The sequence below is a fragment of the Berghia stephanieae genome, chromosome 1 (genome assembly GCF_034508935.2).
Source record: "Berghia stephanieae isolate SIO BIC M18660-M18661 chromosome 1, UCSD_Bste_1.3, whole genome shotgun sequence".
Classification (NCBI taxonomy): Eukaryota; Metazoa; Mollusca; class Gastropoda; order Nudibranchia; family Aeolidiidae; genus Berghia; species Berghia stephanieae.
The window spans coordinates 38,072,939-38,094,318 of NC_088360.1; the positions used below are offsets into that span (position 1 = coordinate 38,072,939).

The following is a 21,380-nucleotide window of genomic DNA, read 5'->3' on the forward strand; positions in this document are numbered from 1 at the left end:
TTTTTTTGGATAAGTTGTGGACCTGGAACAACTACAAAAGATAAGTTGTGGACAAATCTACTTTTCATCAGCACCTCTGGGACCAATATGGAAATAATTATAATCCAAAAACCGACAGTCCAGTACCAAAAGAATATCGAAAATAGCTTTTCAAAAAAAAAAAAAGGAATGAACAAAATTTGTAAATTTGCCCTATCATTATTCAACACTGTTAATAAATTTTCCTGCTCTACTTTGGTCCTCAGTTTTTGGATAAATATTCACTATCCATCCCTGAAAAATTGATAATTACTAAAGTTTTCCCCGAGCCCCTTCTAATAAATTAATTAATATTGATTATATTTTTGCCTCTGTCTGTGTGTTTCAAAAGTTACCAAAAGCGACCTTATAGCACACCCTCATTCACGTGTAAAATAAGCCAAATGGTTGTATTCATATAGCTGCTATGGATACCACTTCCAAGTCTACACTGTTATTGAAAAATAAATGTATTTAAAAATTTGGCCAAAAAACTCGACCTTCAATTGAATAAAACAACCCCCCATTTTATTAAAAGCTCTCAAACTTGGGGCTTCTGTAAAGTCCAAGATTTGAGAGCATTTGATAAGAAGAAGGTCATTTTAATCGATCGATATTTGAAGGACGAATAATATTTTTGGCAACAATAAATGAAGTGAGTAGGAAAGTGCCAGAAGACAATAGAGAATAAAAATTTTCGCGGCGGCGATGGGGGCTCGAACCCGCGACCTTACTGGTACGACAAGTCCGCCTGGCCGGGGAGAGCGTGACTCTACCGTATGAGCTATCCACGATCTCTCGTATTTTTGGCCACAATTTTTAATGGGTGTTGTTTTCAGAGTACAGCATAACACATGATGTCATTCTCCCTTACAACAGTGATAAATTAGGCAATAATAATATAATTTGTTTGTGGCCATCTGACTTGTAAATGTGGATATTGGGCTTTCAACCATGGTTAGATTGAATATCTGAACCGATTATAATGTGAATGGAAGTTACATAAGATTTATGTACAGTTTGATAAGGCCAGACAATATAGAGAAATCAAGAAATAAATTATTATGATTAAACAAGAAAACCAATAAATCCGTAACTAAAAAGATGGGTAAAACATGTGACCCAAAACGATTTTATATCGGTAAAAGTTTAAGTGGTTAAAATTTAATTTATAGCAAGAAAAATGAGACTTATTCCAATATCTTGATTTTCAGTACTCTCGCGAGAGGGAATCAAGATTACTACACTTGAAACCACTTTTAGGAGTGGTGGATGGCGTCAAAAGGCTTCAACAGTCGTGACGTCACTTCCCTCGTAATGACGCATAGTAACTTAGTAACTTGTTCTAAACTATCGGAACAATGGCGGACGCCCATATGAAATACTTCTCCGACGAGCATAAAAGTGTATCCAGAGGAGAAAAACATTATAACTCTGATCATGTTTTGACTTTTATCCATTCTGATTATATGACATGTGAAAAAAATTCTAGCCAGCATGAAGAATAAAAAGTACCCATTTTCTTTGTTTATAACCAAGCTGCTCGTTGTTGGTTGACGTGACATCAGACTATTGAATCCTATTGTAGGGCATTCAATTCGTGGCCAGGCGGAGTTGCCGTAAGAGTCGGGTCATGGGTTCTAATCCCAAATGTCCTGAAAGTTTTGATTTTCTGTTGCCTTCTGGCACTTTTCTACTGAATCAATTTCTTGTTGTTATCTAAAATATATTCATTCTTCTCAATTTAACATATTAAGTCAATCCCAATCTGATATTTTGACTATAACTTCATGTTTCACCATCTTTTGTATCACGATTTAATACCGTTTGGAAGCGGGTGGTCACATTTTAGCTTTAAATTTACTCTAAGTCATATTTAGCAGAGAGGGGGATAGAGAAAGAGAGAGAGAGAGAGAGAGAGAGAGAGAGAGAGAGAGAGAGAGATAGATAGATAGATAGGTTGTGAATTAAAAGGTACGGCAAGTGACAGATGAAAACAGAGATTAAAAATATCACATTGTCAAAGACGTGTGGCTGGATAGCTCAGTGCTCGCCGACCTCTCTCTCTCTCTCTCTCTCTCTCTCTCTCTCTCTCTCTCTCTCTCTTTCTCTCTTTCTCTCTCTCTCTTTCTCTCTCTCTGTCTCTCTCTCTCTCTCTCTCTCTCTCTCTCTCTCTCTCTCTCTCTCTCTCTCTCTCTCTCTCTCTCTCTCTCTCTCTCTCTCTCTCTCAGTCAGAGTGTTGGTGTCGTATCAGTGGGTTGCCTGACACTGATACTTTTACTCACTGTTTTCATTTGACAAGTCTCCTTACCCTGTATATCTCATCATTATTGCTATTAAATAAGTGCCCCGCTTTTTTCTAAATTTGGAGTATTAATTTATGCTCTCCTGCCAGTTGGAACTAACCCATTAATCGCGGCGAAAACTGCTCTGCAAATACTGATGGCATGTCATGAAGATGTTAAACAGCTTTCTCTCTCTCTCTCTCTCTCTCTCTCTCTCTCTCTCTCTCTCTCTCTCTTATATATATATATATATATATATATATATATATATATATATATATATATATATATATATATGTGTGGGGGGGGGGGGTGTGTGTGTGTATCTATCTAGACTATCTATTTTATCCCTTAATATCTCTCTCTCTATATATATATATATATCTCTCTCTCTCTCTCTCTGCCACTCCCTCACTCTCTCTCATTCTCACACACACATACACACACAAACACACACACGCACACACACACAACACCCACCCACACCCACCCACACACACACACACACACACACACACACACACACACACAATATCTGTCCAATCCGGCCTTCTCGTTACGAAACCAATTCAGGTTTTCCTCTGTCGTCCTAATCTCACGGGATTAGTTCAACCTGAAAAGGTTAAGACTCCAAAATCTCTTAACGCTTTTGTTTTCGATAAATGGAAGCTTTACATTGAGATGGTTGAAGTGAGGACATTTTATTAGCTTCTAGTCTATGGCACACTGACAAAACACCTTATTACATTCTTTTGTCAGATTTTGTGAAACAAAAATGAAAAATATTGATGTGTTAATAGAAATATTCAAATTTAGATATAGATATAAGAAGTCGCAGGTTTAAGCATTTTTGGCTAAGTGTGTCATCATATTGGAAGAAGAAATTTCGGCCAAAATGAATAAAAATATGTTTAGTCGGGGCACAGCGGAATTGTCTCCCCTTTGTTTCCGATTTTGAATGGATTCTTGATTTATAATGTAATTCAAATGGGGTTTTTTGTTTTTTTTTTTCGCAAGAATAAGGGGAACAATCAATGAAAAGTTAACCTTTTTATTCTCACTTTGTTACGCTATTTCCGTTCGGGTTTAGGTCCCCTGTCATCATAATATATTGATGTTTATTATTACCATGAAATGTGTTGTTATCATTGTTATCATTATTAATGTTATTGTTATTATTATCATCATTATTAGTATTATCATCATCATCATCATCATCATCATCATTATTATTATTACTATTATTATTATTATTATTATTATTATTATTATTATTATTATTATTATTATTATTATTATTATTATTATTATTACTGCTATTTATTTTCATTATCAGCAGCATCAATCATCATCATCATCATTAGCATCATCATGTTTACAACTGTTGTTGTTGTTGATGTTGTTGTTGTTGTTGTTATTGTTGTTGTTGTTGTTGCTCCTGCTACTGCTGTTTATTGAAATGTAACACGTTAAAAGGCACCGTTTTGTAGCGATATCTAATGTTTCCTATAACACCGGAAGACGATATTAGATTCAAATGGAGCGTTGGTTCTCCTTACATGACAGCAATATTTCTATTTTTTTATTTAAAGTTAAATGTAATTTTTAAAGCTCCCACATTTTAATTTAGTTAAAGATTGCATGTGTATGCAGTGATCCAAGCGAATACCTTAGAGAGCCCAAGAGCTTTACGATTGCTTTGGTTTTTCGATGATGAATACAAAAAAATTGGGACAAAGAAATCGGTTTGTTTTCTGATTCCTTGGTCACTCAATACTGATTGGATAGGTAGATTGTCTGTTAGATCTGACAAAAAGTACTTTGCGATTGACTAGCGTAATACGTAAAAGTCATCAATGAATTTAATGCTATAGTACGGGTTTACACTCGCCCTAGGATCGAAAGACTTGGGTTCGAGTCCCGCTCCGAACGGTGCATAGTTGAGTCCTTGGAAAAGGCTCTTTACTTACATTCTCTAACTGTACTCAGGTGTAAAATGAGTACCTGGCAGTTAACGACGTTGCCTCTGCCATAAGAAAAATTGTAATATTGCTTAACAGACGTCATTTTCGTCCTTCATGTGAGGTGCTGATATTGGCTAGGTAAAGCGCTTTGAGCACCTTTCGTGGATTTTAAGCTATACAAATGCTCAAGTGCTCAAGTTATAGAAACGGACATTAACTCAAAATTTCATTAGTTTTCAGGGCTTAAAGAATTCCATAAAAAAGTATTTATACAAGGCTTCAAACAAGTTTTGAAATGTATTATAATGAAAATTTAGTTACACAATATAATAATGAGGGTTAAAAATATAATAGATGAAAGCGCATTGAGCAAGGAAACATCAATTGGAAAAAAATTACACATATACATATATTCTAATTATTTAAATCTATTTCCATCTTTTCACAGACAGATCAGCGATTCCTTAATGAGTGTCCTCCCGTCCAGGTCATTCATTCGATATTCTGCTTTGAGAGACATGTAAGTATCATTTTTAATACTTTTTATACAGTGTGATTTTCTGTCTCTGTTCAGTGGGCGTCTCTGGCATACTCTGAAAAATTGCTTTTTGATCATTTTGGCTAAAATAGTTTAACACCAAATATCGATAAATCAACCGTCAACTTTTCAAGAATTCTTAAACCTGGTACAAGAATGTTTGAAAAAATTAAGGGTCTTCGCAATTCAATGATATTCATAGTAAATGTTTAAAAACAGCATTTTTATAGGGCAATACCCACTAACGCGCTCACTGCGCCAACATAAACACTTACACGGAGGACAAGACATAACGCTCGTGAGGCAATATTGCAAATATTTTCTCGACAAAGACAACGGTGTTAACAGTTAGGTACTCATTTTACACCTGAGTATACCGACGAGAGAATATGAGCATATTCAGAGCAGCTATGAGCTCAACTATGAGCAGCTCAGAGTGGGACTCGAATCCTGGATCTCCCGGTCCAAAGGCGAGTATCATTCTTCAAGACCACATAGCCACAGTAAGACATTTTGTCATAATGCGAGAATCATTTTAGAGAAAAGGAAGGAAGAATGGAGAAAAGCTTTTAAGAAATGAGAGGGAAAGAATCAAGATGTTGTGGAAAGCATGTATTTTTGTGTGGAATTCATTCATAATGTTGCAGTAACAGCACATTTTGTTTCTGTAAAATTTTTGAAGTTATTTTTAATGATCCCGTTGACACAAAAGTGCCATCCTCAAATTCATCTTGGAAACGGTCGTGGTGATTCTGTTTGTAGAGCACCGTTCTAAAAGCAAGGGGAATGGTTTGGATCTAGAGTTTGAATGGCGATATTTTCTGAAACTCGCACTCTGGAAAGACCCATATTTGAAAATTTGGCCAGAAAACTCATCCTTCAAATATCGATCGATTTAAATGACCCTCATCTTGGCAAAAAATCTCAAACCTTCGCGAAGTCCCGGATTTGAGAGTTTTTGCCAAGATGAGGGTCATTTAAATCGATCGATATTTGAAGGACGAATTTTCTGGCCAAATTTTTATATATGGGGTTTTCCAGAGTACGGCAACTCTGCCCATCTAGTTATTATGATTGTTAGATCTGGGGCAAAGAATTTTGTATTACAAGAAGAATAGTAAGCAAGTAACTATTTCTCTCAATTTAACGCTTAAAAACAAAGCAAAATAAGTTCCTGTTCCGTGTACCTCATTGGTATGAAGGGTTCTTACAAGTATCATTCCGATCTCCACCATCAAAACAATCAATGAATTTACCATCCTTACAATTTTTACAACCCTCCTCCTTTTCTGCCTCCTCCTCTTCCTCTTCCTCCTCTTCCCGATCATCATCATAATTATTATTATCATCATCATCATCATCATCATCATCATCATCATCATCATCATCATCATCATCATCATCATCATCACATCATCATAAACACATTATCATCATCATCAGCATCATCATCATCACCATCATCAACCTCAACCTCAGCCCCATAACCATCAACATCTAAAATCTATCCTCAGACACATCCGGAATTTCACAAGACTGATTTCTATTGAGGCGGGAGTCTTTGATGGGTTACATGAACTACAAATTCTGTAAGTCTAGTTAAAAATCATTCATCTGAATAAAAACATCTATACCGCCCATGCCCATTCCATCCTTACGCGAAAGGGGATGCTCGTTATTATGGTCCATTTATTCTCCCAGCAGGTCAAGTTGAACCAACCTTCAATCCATACAGTAAAGTCGCCTATTGACCAGTTAACAGATGGAAAGACGCGTATTTAAAAAAAGTGACCACAATAAGTGTCCTTCAAATATTGATCGATTTAAATGACCCTCATCTTGGTAAAACTCGCAAACCTGGGAACTCTTGAAGGACGAAGTTTCTGGCCAAATATTTTAATACTTGACTTTCGAGATTACGGCAGTTACCTGGTTAAAGAGATCTTATAGTATTAACAATTCTACACTATCTGCTACTGCTTATTGCCAAATTATTATTTATACCCGAGTATGCATTGGTGTAAAAGGTTTGACCAAAGAAAAAAAAATTCCAGGGATCAATCCCTGAACACTCTAAATAATCTTTGGGCTTTTACACTGTCTGTTGTGAGCTCTTGTTCGTATTGAAACTTTCTTAGTACAGATATATATACATATATATATATATATATATATATATATAATATTGAATCGTGTTTGATACAAATATGGTACGAAAAGTGCTCGACATGCAGTAAGGGAGCGAATTATTATTATTTAAAATATTTACCACAATGTTTGAGACAGTCTACATTAATGTTTCAGGCTTAATTTGCCTGACGACGGCAAATTAAGCCTGAAACATTAATGTAGACTGTATCAAACATTGTGGTAAATATTTTAAATAATATATATATATATATATATATATATATATATATATATATATATATATATATATATATATATATTTCCAAAACGAGAACGATCTTAATAGGCGATTAACTCGTCGGCATTTTGCTGACATCCCAGTGAATGCAACAATAATTTGGTAAATGTGTAGATTTGTGGACGTGTAGTATGATACTCACCTTAGGATCGGAGGGTCCTGGGTTTGAGTCCCGCTCGGATTGTCTTTACCTCATATCCCGGAAAATACTGAACTCGATTCTCCTGCTAGCTTTGTGGTCTTGAGCAAGTTATCACGCCCTAACGCAGTTTGCGGAGCTGCTGTTATTTCTACCATTCCTTGGAATAGGATCTTAAGAAAAAAATCCCCGCGGGAATGAATCAGGGGAAGGTATCTTTTTTCGATTAATCTTTTCGTAATATTCATTAAGTATAGAGTGGCGAAGCCCAAATTAGTAATTTGCTTTCCATCTGTTAATGTCTCAACTTCCCATTAATCATCATTGTCAAGCAGATCTTTTTATCTTTGGGTTTAATTAAAACAAAAGTGCATCGTGTTACACACTTCACAGGACGTCAGAATATAATAAAAAGCTGAAATCTTTTATAGCTCTATAACTCCGAGACATCCGACTCTAAGGGCTGAGATTACAAAGAATATTGGTTGAAACAAACACACACACACACACACACACACACACACACACACACACACACACATGCATAAACAAACAACACAAATCAATCAGACGCCTATCTTGCTTTTCATAACATCTACATAAATAAAAACATATAGGTTTTAAACCAAAGTTTAAAAATAGACAACGATTCTTTTTCACAAATGCTTTGGGGTAAGTCGTTATACAGATACGGCTCAAAATAAGAAAGGGATCTCATCCCGCTTGATTTTGCGTATCCAAAGGCCAATAAATGGTTTGGTCGAAACATTGGTCGAACATAATGGTCTGGGTTTTGAATATATCTCATTCAATTAATTCCTAAAGGTAAGGTCAGTATCTTCAAGGCAAGGAAAAACTAATACGCAAGCTTTGAATTAAATCCCTTTCTCAATCGCCAACCAGTGGAGGCTAGGAAGCAGAGGCTGACAGAATCACACTTACGCTTCATGAATGCTAGTTGGACAGCTCTGCTCTCGACCTGATGGAACTATTGTGTATGCCAATTGTCTTAAATCGTGTGATATTTTAACAAGTTTGACTTATGACGTTTTCTGGCCCTAACTAGAAAAAATGTGTGTTGCCCATGAATGGCAGTATATTATTATAAGGATCAATCCTAAATCCATCATTAAAAAAATTCATTCATTCAGAGCCACTAGGCCCATGGAGCCGGAGTTTATCCCGGTTTCTACAGCATGAAACGGACTGTAGCAATTGACTGCTATCCTTCAAATAGAACACTAGTCTTTCCCATAGTATTTTACGCAAATCTAGACCACCTTACCCAATCATTGCTGGATGGGTTGGAATCAAATCATCATCAGGGATCGATCTCGCTCTCTTTGCTTGTGAAGCGAGTGCTCTACTAACTGAGCTACGGGGACCCCAAATCCAATTTTTATAATCTGCCCACTTCAGACCAGCAAATACGAGTTAAGCTGCATTTTATTATTTCCTAAAACCTTATCAATTCTTTCTTATTATCTTCTTGTTTTTCATCCTTTTGTATATATTCGTTTTTGTTGTGGGTTTTCTATTATCATTATATTTGTTTCATCCTGACCTGATATCTCCTTTTTCAAAATCTTCAAGGAGAATTGGTTTCTCTGTTGACTTTTCATTTGCCACCAGCATGGTAAAAGAAAGCAAGAGAAAAAAAATCACACCGATGTAATCCATTCTTATACATGAAAATTCGTGTTTGTCTCTAGTTTCTGTAAACTCGTATGCTTCCAGTCGCCCATTCATCTCTAATCGATTCGAACGGTAAATATGAACGCCCACTGGAGAATTTGTCAAGATTTGAGAGCACTAAGGTTTTCCCAGTCTCCTTTCTTTGTATGGCCCACCGCTTCAACAACAACAACAAAAAACACAAAAAAGCTCTAGCATTAATATTGCGTAATATCCAACTAAACGTGATCAAAGTGCTTTACAAGGGTCGCTAACCAACAGCAACACTTAACATGTAGAACGAGACATGGCCCTATTTGGCTATATTTCAAGTTATTTTTTTCCCGACAAAGACAACACTATTCATAGCCAGATACTCATTTTACACTTCAGTACGGTTAGAGAATGTAAGCAAAGACCCTTTTACAAAGACTCAACTTGCGACTTTCAGATCAGGATTCGAACCATGGATCTTCCGATCCGAAGGCGATTGTCATACCAGTAGATCACATTATGATGTTCTGTTGGAATGAAGTAGAAGAGAAGAATTGAATTTAAGGTCAATATTATCAGAATATTAAAAATTCAGAATCTTTAAGTTTATGAAATAAAACTCTCTTCTCAATGAAGACGAATTTTAACTCAAATTATATAATGAAGTCTCAGGTTTTAGAATTTTTGATAGGATGAGGGTCATTTTAATCGATCGATATAAGAAGGCCGAGTATTTTGGCCAAAAAGGTTTAAAATGTATTGGGGGGGGGGGTGATGTTAGAGTACGGCAGAACAGAATTTGTAAAATTAAATATCTCCGGAAAAAGTCTGATTGAAACCGTGCCAGACAAAGCAGAAAGAAAAATACAAGGAAAAAATCCCATAAAATCAGCCTGCTTCGACAAAGGAGTCGAAGCGAGCTGATTTAATTTTCGAGATTTTTTTTTCTTTTTTTTTCTTTTTTTTTTCTTTCTGATTTTTCTGGTACTATTTCATTCAGATTTTTTCAATCCTTCAACTTAACCAGAGCTTGCTCACTAATTTGTCATGGTTGTAAAGTCCCATGTCAGAATGTGGGTCATGGTGATATTATGATCATCAATCCTCATTCCAATGCTTTCATAAAACATTAGTTTGCTTAAATCTATACATTTTTAAAAAACATACTTTTGTGGTTAGATACGAAAGAATCAATCAGAAAATATTTGCCTCAAAGATTTCTAAAAGGCCTCCTCTGTTGAATTGATCCATTCAGCAGCATTTTGAATTAGAAAAAAAAAACACTTAAAAGCCCAAGCTCAACCTTGGAACTGAAATATATAAAACTTACTACTATGTAGAATTGAATTCAATATTGAGAATCTTATTATCGGCAAATATGTGTCCACAGACATGAAACTCATCGTACTATGGCACTCTTTTTATACCCCAAAAAATCCCCTGAAATATCAATGAGACAGTGTGGCATTTCGACTAAGCTAAGACCACGTGATGGCTTAGTCAATGTTAGGGTGTTGTAGTCGTAGTTAATTTAATAAAACCCATATGGGTTTGAAATGAAGAACAATAATTTATTTTTTCAATGTTGTTTGAAAATGATTCTTGTCGGTGGTCTTTAATTTGTAAATCGGCTTGTCAAAATTAATTTCATTTAAATTATGAATACCAGAACCCCATTTAACCAAGACAACAACAAAAATTAGCATTCAGCTGAAATTTCTACTCGCATGCAAAGTAGTTGTCTTCTTCCTGCTTCCCTCGTTCCTTTTCCTTTCTTTCGTCCACTTAAAATTCAATTGGGCGTCTGGATCTAGGTTGAATTTGAAGGAAAGTACTACAGTCTACAGAGGAATCCGCATATTGTCAATACTCTTAAGAGTCAACTTCTCCTTAAAGTCAACACATCTTGTTAATCCCAAAAAGTATTTTCTTTATGTAAGCGTGTCCCATTGATAATGGATAAAGTCAATCTTGCTTAAAGTCAACCAATCTTCCTAGTCCGATGATGTTGACTTCATCGAGATTCCATTGTATATAAAAGACCAGGATTCTATACCAAGGAAGACAAAAATGTGACTGGTTTTTTTCTTCCACAGATAAGAGACTGGGCTATAAGTCTGTTCTATAGATGTCCTTGTTCTAATACTCTACCTCCTTTGATTTAAATACTGACATCTTCAGCTCTGTCAAATTTCGGCGTGAAAAGATTACTTCCATTGTATTTTTCTATATGCATTGTCCAAAATTTAATGACGTTTTTGATTTCGCACAGTGTGTGTTTTAGAGAGTTCTCTGATAATTTTTTTTAGAATGATCGATTATGCAATGCATCATTATGAACCCATTTCATAAGATAAAATCTATGTTTATAATAAAACGTGAAATCTGCAAGTTATGTAGACAATGGTTCAACAAATTTAAGAAGAAAAATATACAATAAATTCTTTTAAGAAGTATGTAATTTACAATCTAGGTCTAGCATTGTGTCGATATGAACCCACATTGTAAATAATTCTTAAACAAATTAAAGCAGAAAAATACACAAGAAATGCTTTTAAGTAAGATGTAATTTACAGTCTGGGCCTTTTGTTGTGTCGATACGAATCCACATTGTAAATTGTAAATAGAATTAAAAGGTTGAATTATGAGTGTGAGAAAATTAAATATGAGAGAGAACTCAGTTTGTAAAACCGTCAAAAAAAAAAGATAATAAACTCAATATTGAGACTGATTATTTTTATATTAATTCAATTCTAGCGTCTGGTTCACCTCGACGTAATATCAAATTTAGGCAGAAAATTTCATAAAGTTCTCAATACTGCCGTGCTCTTAAAAAACAGGTTTTCTAAATTTTGGCCAAAAAACTCGTCCTTCGAAATATCGATCGATTTAAATGACCGTCATCTCGGACTTTACTTACTTGAAGTCCTAGGCTTTATATTTTTGACGAGAGTCATTTGAATCGATCAATATTTAAAGAACGAGATTTTTGGTCAAAATATTTTAATGTCATTTTTTCAGATTCTAACGGTTAACTAGCCGTTTTTTTGTGTGATGAATTTAGTGTTGCCAGATTGCTTTATTAATACCTTTACACTTTTGGATACAAAAACCTAGCTATGGCTGTTGGTGTGTGAAGAATGTAGGCATGGTGATATTATCAATATTAGTGACACCAAGGCAATATAAATGAATATATTGAATCGTGTCGTATCGTTTAATAGCTAATGGGTTTTAAAAACCCTTAAATGATCTGTGAAACTTTCATGCAAAGATGCAATTTTTCAAAATTATATAAACAACATTTATTGTTAATTTGACAATTTTCAGTATATAATCACTATTTCAAATTATTAAATATCTAATACACAGTGTCATGTCATAGTCCATATCCATTTTACATGTCCAACTTTATACATTCGAGAGTTTCAATCAATGAATATACAAAATTTAAATAATATCCAATGTCATGTTACATTATTCATCGAAACCAAATTTTGTCTATTTTTTGACGTGTAAAAGCAACCTATCTTATGTCTTGAATTATAAGAATAATCATGAAATTTTGCATGTTGAAATATACCAGTCACTCCCAACTAATGTAAAATAATATAAATAAGAATAAAGGAAAGACTAGGTTTGAAGACGGATTCAAACGAGACCGAAAAAATTCTTGATTGAAAATAAATGTAATAAGTATAGCTACAAATTAATTAAATGCATACATCGTGGTGTACTTGACTTCTAATGGAGCATGGAGATCGATTGTTTATAAAACTTCAAATGATTGATTAGAGTTTTTAGGCCCACTAATGTTTTTTTAATTGATGAAAAATATGAACTAGATAGTCGTTATTGTTCAGTTGATGCTTTTAAGCGTCATTTATCAAAGCAATCTAATGGAAACAATTCGAGACATGCCTGAGAAGAATGAAGAGGTAGATTTTGAGCAAATGGACCTTTCATCAATCAATATTCAAGCTGCAATATTATACCAGAAGCAAAGAAGTGACTAGGGGGAGTTTTTTTTTTTTACAAGGGACACTCCTAGGTTAAACATCCCGTCTAGCCACCAATTTTAATCTCCATACACTTGAATTATAAAAAAAAATACAAGATCAGATCTATTGAGACATTGTTTACAGATATCTTTGTCGTTGACTGGAGAAATATGGATTGGTCGGGGGGGGGGGGGAATGATTTTAACCAGGGAACAGCTGTACTATGCAAGACACGTATTGAAAAGTTTGGCAAGAAAACTCGTCCTTCATATTATCGATCGATTTAAATGACCCTCATCATCGATATTTGAAGAACTAGTTTTCTGGCCAAATTTTGAAACACGTGTCTTTCCAGGGAACGACAGTTAACTGGTTAAATTTTTAGAAGAGCTAGATCATGTACCGCAATTCTGTGACTTGAATTAAGATTGTAAGGCTTCTGGTTGGTGCCATCTCCCCACCCAATGTACAGGAATCAGGATATTGATTGCCACAGGGTCGTATATGTACTATAAAACATTCCAATGCGGTGTTATGCCGGGCGAAGTGCATCTATGTACGGCTATGTGGTCTAGTATATGACACTCACTTTCGGACCAGAGGGCCGGGATTTTTTTTCTGGTACCTTGGACAAATTATATAATTTCCCGTTTAATATATAAATTTCTCAAAGCTGAGATGATTTTTTTTGAAAATCCAATTCATGAAATACTGTGAAATCACTAATCTCTATTGTTCTGTTGTATTTAATGATGGGATAATATCGTGTATTTGCCTCGTGGCAAGAATGACCCTTATTCACTACGTCAATCCGTCCTATTGTTGGGGAACCCTGTCACATTGAATGTCAACAATACCCTTTAAGGCTTGAGATGAACTATGGATCAACCCGGAACGGCAGTTCGCGAAAGGAAAAGAGGGCTCAGATAGGGTTATTTAAAGAAAGGACATGGTAAACAGTCTTAATATATCTCGTTGCCAATAATTAGGCAGCCTTGCAACAAACCGAAAATCCTAAACTCGATTCCTGATTTGTGACCAACTTCGGCCAGCAGCTTTTAAGGGAGATAATCTATGTTAAACTACAACTATTCAACCTAGATGATTGCTCTGGATATCAGCTTTACTGAAATGTTGCTTGAATCAACTCTTCTCTGGCTATTACAGCGTAATTATGGAGTCACAAACATTGCTAGTCATTATCAATAGCGCATGAATCTAGAATTAAAGTCACTAGATTGTCTATCTAGATTTATATGTATATATATATATAATATATATATATATATATATATATATATATATATATATATATATATACTTACTTATCAATCGATCAATGAATGTGTACATATCATTCTGGTGGACAAAGTTGTTATGGTGCGTTCTCTCGATGGCAAAACACAAATAAATCATCAAACCAGGTTCCTCTTATTACAGACTTCTTTTGTATTGTCTTTATTTAGACAAGTGGGATTTCTTGATCATTCCAGTTGAAATTAAGGAAATTGATGGGGACCATTCAATCCGCAAAACCCTATGATATGGGAAATACAACATAAGAGACGAGATAGCCTTTAATGTCTATTTGGATCTGGGACAAACCGCAAGAAAAAAAAAATGAAATAAAAGAATTACACGCATACATAAGTATGCACATGTACACACACACACACACACACACACATAAATACACAACACACACACACGTAAACACAGAGTGACAGAGTGAGAGTGAGAGAGAGAGAGAGAGAGAGAGAGAGAGAGAGAGAGGGGGAGGGAGAAAGAGAGGACATAAGATAGGAAAGGATAAGAGGAGGAGTAGAGATAGCAATGGAGACCAAATAATATTTGTTGACATAGCGGGAAGAGGTTTCTTTGCCTTTTGTTCTCTTTAGTTCGACCTTTCTTTTGGTATCTTAATTTGGTTGTAGAGACATTCAGAGAGTAAACAGGACACAGTACAATACTCTTGCTGAGTCGGTTGGTTTATATAAAGATGAAGAAGAAGAAAGCTGTGGCAAGAAAATCAGATAGAGCTAAAATAAAGAAGAAACCTCTCTATTCTAACCATCTAAGGGAGCTGGACCACACTTAGGTCATGACTCATATTATGTGTCTTTTTACCTAAGAAGAAGAAGAAGAAGAAGAAGAAGAAGAAGAAGAAGAAGAAGAAGAAGGAGGAGGAGGAGGAGGAGGAGGAGGAGGAGGAGGAGGAGGAGGAGGAGAAGAAGAAGAAGAAGAAGAAGAAGAAGAAGAAGAAGAAGAAGAAGAAGAAGAAGAAGAAGAAGAAAAAAAATAAGTAATAAAATAATAATAATAATAATAAATAATAATAATAATAATAATAATAATAATAATAATAATAATAATAATAATAATAATCATTTATTGTATTCCAAAAATGATTTTTTGTACCGACGTGTTAAAATGTACACAATAAAATAAATAGATAATGGAAATATGACGGAGCGGTTTCACAGCCAGAGTTGTGCATTATATATGAATACTTTCAACACTGAAGATGATGACGTTGCTTTTGATGATGATGATGATGCTGATGATGATGATGATGATGATGATGATGTTGTTGATGATGATGATGATGATGATGATGATGATGATGATGATGATGACGACGACGACGACGACGATAACGTTGAAAGATAGAAACTATTACTTTCTTTTTTAAAACTTCCAAAGCTTTGATCGTGGATAAGACTACATAATACTTAAATGTTTAGATCTGTGGCTAAATCGCCCTGTGGTCTTTGACTTAGCGAAATCAAAGGGGGGAAATGTAATTGTCGTCATATATCATATTATCATAATAATTATGTGAAGGGTTATTTAGGCCAACAACTGACCCTTGAATAACTTGAGCGTTTAATGTCAGTCATATTCAAATCTGGAATTGACTCATTCGATATCATATACATCACTTCAAATATGTCCAGAAAAGGAGCTTTTCTTTCATACTTTAACTTTTCTCTGTTCCTAAGTTTTACAAATCTTATAATTTAATAAAAGGCCCCTATGCTAATTTTGTATCTCTCAATTCTGTCACGCTTAAAATAAAAAACACGTTTTCAAAAATTTTGCCAGAAAACTCGTCCTTCAAATAATAATAATAATAATAATAATAATAATAATAATAATAATAATAATAATAATAATAATAATAATAATAAATGATAATAATAATAATAGATCTTTATTGTCCATAAATATGGCAATTTGTCATTTAGTTACACTTGTTATAACGTTAAACGATAACTGTAACATTGAACAGATATTTCTCTCCTACTTATTTTCTCTCTCCCCTCTCTCTCTCTCTCTCTCTCTCTCTCTCTCTCTCTCTCTCTCTCTCTCTCTCTTCCTCTCTTTCTTTCACACGTGCGATATACACAACATAAACATATTCACTTCGTTTTCAATTTGTTACGATTGTGGCAATTCGACACCAAAAATTATCATCATTATCAATTGGTCAGTTAATCTTACATTAAATAAATTAATCAGTTAATCAGTCAACGAATCAATCCTTGGTTTTTCTGTACCATATGAAATATTCAAAATTTTTATTGCTGATGGAACGAACGTTGATTTATACTTGTTAGTTCTACATTTAATCTGACAAAACCTTCTCCCAGATGGTAAAAGACTAAATTCATGGTATAAAATATGTTTTTTTGTTGGTAATTGAGAATGCTTTCCTTTCTATTGCTTTTCCATGAATTCTTTCTACTCCATCAAGAGAATGGTTTATTATTTTTGATGCCTCTTTGATAGATTTTGAAATTTTTGATTTATCTTTAAGTCGGCATCCTCCAAACCATATGGTGCAGCCAAACGCAATTACACTTTTAATCAATGAGTCATAAACTCTAAACATAGTTTTCTTCCTTATTGAAATGTTCTCAATTTCCTTAGGATGTATAATCTTTGGGCAACTTTCTTAGATATTATATTAATATGTTGAGAGAAATTGAGGGAACTATCAATGGTTATTCCTAAATATTTAAAATAGTCAACTATCTCAACATCATCTTTACCGATCGCCACACACTTTAAGTCTTTTTTATTTTTTACACCAAACATCTGTTCTTTCGTTTTTTAATTTAAGCTGATTTTGTTTACACCAATCGGTGAATATATTTATTTGTTTGAAATAATTCTTTTCGGTAACTTTATCTTTTAACAAGCCAAGAATAGCAGTATCATCTGCATATTTCACTATAAAACCATTTTCAAAGGATGGTCTGCAGTCGTTGGTGTATAAGATGTACAGGATTGGGGAACTCACGCAGCCTTGGGGACATCCGTTCGACAACGTTCTTTTGTTGGAGATATGTTCACCCAATTTTACACATTGCGGTCTATGGGTCAGAAACTCTTTACACCACTTAATAAGGTAGTTTGGAATACCGATCTTACATTCCAGGTTTGAAAGTTAATGACAGGACAGGTTTTAACCCTCTCCTTACCAACCATAGGAAAATCGTCACATTCGTTACGATCCAACCAGCACGACTATCATTCTGATTCATTTTGAAAATCACACAATTTAAAGAAAAATGTTTTATTATAGCTATAAAAACGTGACACTGTGCTGTAGAGTTCATTTTGCTGATCAATATTATGCATAGAATGTATTTGTTGCCTTTCTGTTTGAGTAAGAAAATTCTATTTTTGTGTTGGGTGGTGTGACATTTTGGGAAAATTCTGAAAGAGGCTGGTAAGGAAAGGGCTAATCAATCGATATTTGAAGGCAAAAATTTTGAAAATGTTCATTGTCAGAGTATGGCAGAATAAAGATAAGTATAAATTTCCTACATCTGGTTTAATCCCTTCAGGTACCGAATTGAACACAGCGATATAGATCGCTTGATTGACGAAAATAGACACAGACACAGATTGAAATAGATTTATTTACCTTGTACCTAATATAAAATACTCGGATTTCAGGAATTAGAATATAATGGTCCCTAAGTGAAGATTTAGATTTAAAAGAGAAAAGAGAATTATAAAGATTTTAAATATATTTTTTTAATTCTGCGTGTTAATCTTGATTTTATTTTTGTTGGTATAATTCTGTTATTTCTTGAGAGAGGGAAAATTAATCATGGATGTAAATTTAAAATCAAAATAACCGCTATTTCGGTTGGCTAAGATAGTGAATATAATGAAGAACGAATGGCTATAATAAGATAGCAATACTTTTTTTGTGATTTCAATATTTGCCTTTTGATAACGCCCAAGTAAACAAAATCACAACCAGAAAATGCATAATCTTCATGAAATCAACACTAAGAATGATTTTTTAAAATAACAATTTAAGATTAATGGATTTGATAATGCGTAAATGTGACCCATCGTCTCTAAACAGTATTATAAAATGTTTCACTGAAAACTGAATCTGAAACTTGAGTCAAGTGTATAATATATTTTACTGAATATACGGAATAGTACAACCAAAACAATTCAAACTTTCAAAGTGGCAACTTAGGGAGAAGGCACAGATGTAAGATAATGATCTGGAATGGTGTGTATGAAACAGTTCCAACTAAAGCAAGAAAGAAAAGTACAAGGAAGAAAAACCATCCCAAAAAATCAGTCTTCCTCGAGGAGGCAGGCTGAATTTTGGGATGGTTTCGTATTTTTCTTTCTTGTTTTGTTTGGCACTGCTTCCAACATACTTTTCAAAACCAAATTTTTGTAATTTTAATAATTTTAGCTTCAAATATGCTTTTTGGCATCCGCTTCACTTGGACATAATACCAGTTTGATACGATGAGAAACAAATTGTTTAGTGCCATAACGCATTCCACCTGTTTTCCAATAATGAGTTCCAACTATATGCACGTACTCCCTAAGATGAAAATGAGTAATGATTAAACATATCATAATAGAGGTTTGTCTCAAAGATTGCAATCCCTGAAAGGAGTAGATAACCAATTTTCAAGCCCATTTGAAAATAAGATTCCCCCCCCCCTCCAAAAAAATAAAAAAACAATAGGATTCAATAGTCTGATGTCACGTCCGCCCAGCAACGAGCAGTTTGGTTCTCAACAAAGAAAATCGGTACTTTTTATTCTTCCTGCGGCGAGAACTTTTTCACATGTCATGTGATCAGAATGTATATAAGTCAAAACATGATCAGATTTATAATGTTTTTCTCCTCTGGATACACTTTTGTGCTCGTTGGAGAAGTATTTCATAAGGACTTCCGCCACTTTTCCGATAGTATAGAACCAGTTACTAAGTTAAAATGCGTCATTACGCGGGAACTGACGTCAGGACTGTTGAAAACTATTCCCTTAGAATTGGAGGTTAATGGGGCAAGATTAGTCAGCCAAATTTCTATCGTTGGTCCAAAATATGGAAAAATAACGATTGAGATAAATTGTTTGCTAACCTCTATAAAGACTAAAGTCTATAACGTTACTATCCAAAAGTTGCTTCCTTTGCTCATCAATGTCTGATCTATGGCCCCATTTTAATATCAGGTTAATTCTCTTTCAGGATCATCACAGAGTGTCTCAGTCTTCGCACGATTGGACCAGGAATCTTTGGCACGTTCATGAATTTAGATTTCCTGTAAGTAGAATGTTTCTGACCACCCTCCTTCACTTCCCATTTAGTAGAGAAAGGGGTAGATTTGATATACCCGTTGGAAGGTATTTTACGACAGACTAGCGTCCTATTCAATGAATAGCAAGCAACTGCTTTCGTATCTTTAATGTCTTAGAAACCAGGATAGATTCTGGATCGCATGGCTCTATTGGACTATTTTTCAATCTGTACGATTCCAATGCCGTGGTGGGCGGCAAACGTTGGGGTCTTGGAATAGGCTCTTTTTCTTACCATTGTGCGGCTATGTGGACACTCGCTTTCGAATCGGAAGGTCGATCCTGGGTTCGAGCCTCGCTCGGCGCGTGGTTGAGTCCTTGGAGAAGGCTCTTTACTCACAATCTCTCACCTTACTTAGGTGTAAAATAAGTACCTGGCCGTTAACAGCGTTATCTCTGTTTGAAAAAGTTGTAATATCGCCTAACAGGCGTCATGTCCCGTCCTAAATATTAATTGTTGTTGTTGACCAGAGACCCCTTGTAAAGCGCTTTGAGCACATTTAGTGGATATTGCGCTATATAAAAGCTCATTTTAAAAAATTACTCAGGTTAAAATGAGTAGGCTGTTCGTAACAGAGTCTCTTCGTCGAGATGAAATTATAATACGGTACAAGTTACATGTCTCGTCCAATGATGATGGTGTAGAATCGGGACTGCTTGTAAAATGCAATGGGCACATTTTAATGAATATGTGCTATAATAATCTATTGCTTAGACAATACCACAGCTCTTTAACCAGTTAACTGCCGTCCTCTGGAAAAAGACTTATTTAAAAATTTGGCCAGAAAAATCGTCTTTCAAGTATCGATGACTCTCATCTTGGGAAAAACTCTTTAACCTGGTACCTTGGGAAGAACGGGTTTTCTGGCTAATTTCTTAAAAGAATTGTCCTTCCAGAGTACTGCAGTTGATGAGCTGTGGTATTGTTATAACAATCCTGTCATTGCTTCACGTACGTCACCCTTACATAAATCTTTTTATCCAGGAGAATCAACAAGTGTGGACTGACCAGAATACCAGATTTATCCAAGTTTGAGACCAAGTCGGAGTCACAGAACAGCTCCATGTATGAAATGTAAGTAGTGTAAAAACTGTTTTCTTCTTTTATCACCAACAATCCACGGTATCATTATAATCGTTAGCATTACCATTCATCATCCTCACTTCCACCATTATCATCACCAGCCTTCCAACATTATCATCCCACCATAATATTCCCCCGCAACAAGAACTGCATGCAGCACTAATACAACCAGTGCCAACATCATCATCATCATCATCATCATCATCATCATCATCATCATCATCATCATCATCATCATCATCATCATCATCATTATCATCATCACCATCATCATCATCATCATCATCATCATCATCATCATCATCATCATCATCACTTTTCATTCACAATCATCATAGTGTTTTTGTCCTAAAGATATTGATGTTATAATAATAATAATAATAATAATAATAATAATAATAATAATAATAATAATAATAATAATAATAATAATATAATAAAATAATAATAATAATAATAATAATAATAATAATAATATATGATAATGACATAAAGATGATGACGATGATGATGATGATGATGATGATGATGATGATGATGGTAATAATAATAATAGTTATTATTATTATTGTAGTAGTAGTAGTTGTAGTAGTAGTAGTAGTAGTAGTAGTAGTAGTAGTAGT

General features: G+C 34.6%; 1 protein-coding gene across 1 annotated transcript in view; it reads left to right on the forward strand.

Annotated features, from left to right (window-relative positions):
* The window catches only part of LOC144973890 (follicle-stimulating hormone receptor-like), a 102,980-nt gene that overhangs the window by 71,654 nt on the left and 9,946 nt on the right, over window positions 1–21,380 (forward strand). Inside the window, exons 2-5 of the mRNA XM_078916777.1 lie at window positions 4,716–4,787; window positions 6,320–6,394; window positions 19,567–19,641; window positions 20,659–20,748. Of these exons, the coding sequence (XP_078772903.1) occupies window positions 4,716–4,787; window positions 6,320–6,394; window positions 19,567–19,641; window positions 20,659–20,748 (312 nt within the window). The remainder of the gene's footprint in view (window positions 1–4,715; window positions 4,788–6,319; window positions 6,395–19,566; window positions 19,642–20,658; window positions 20,749–21,380) is intronic.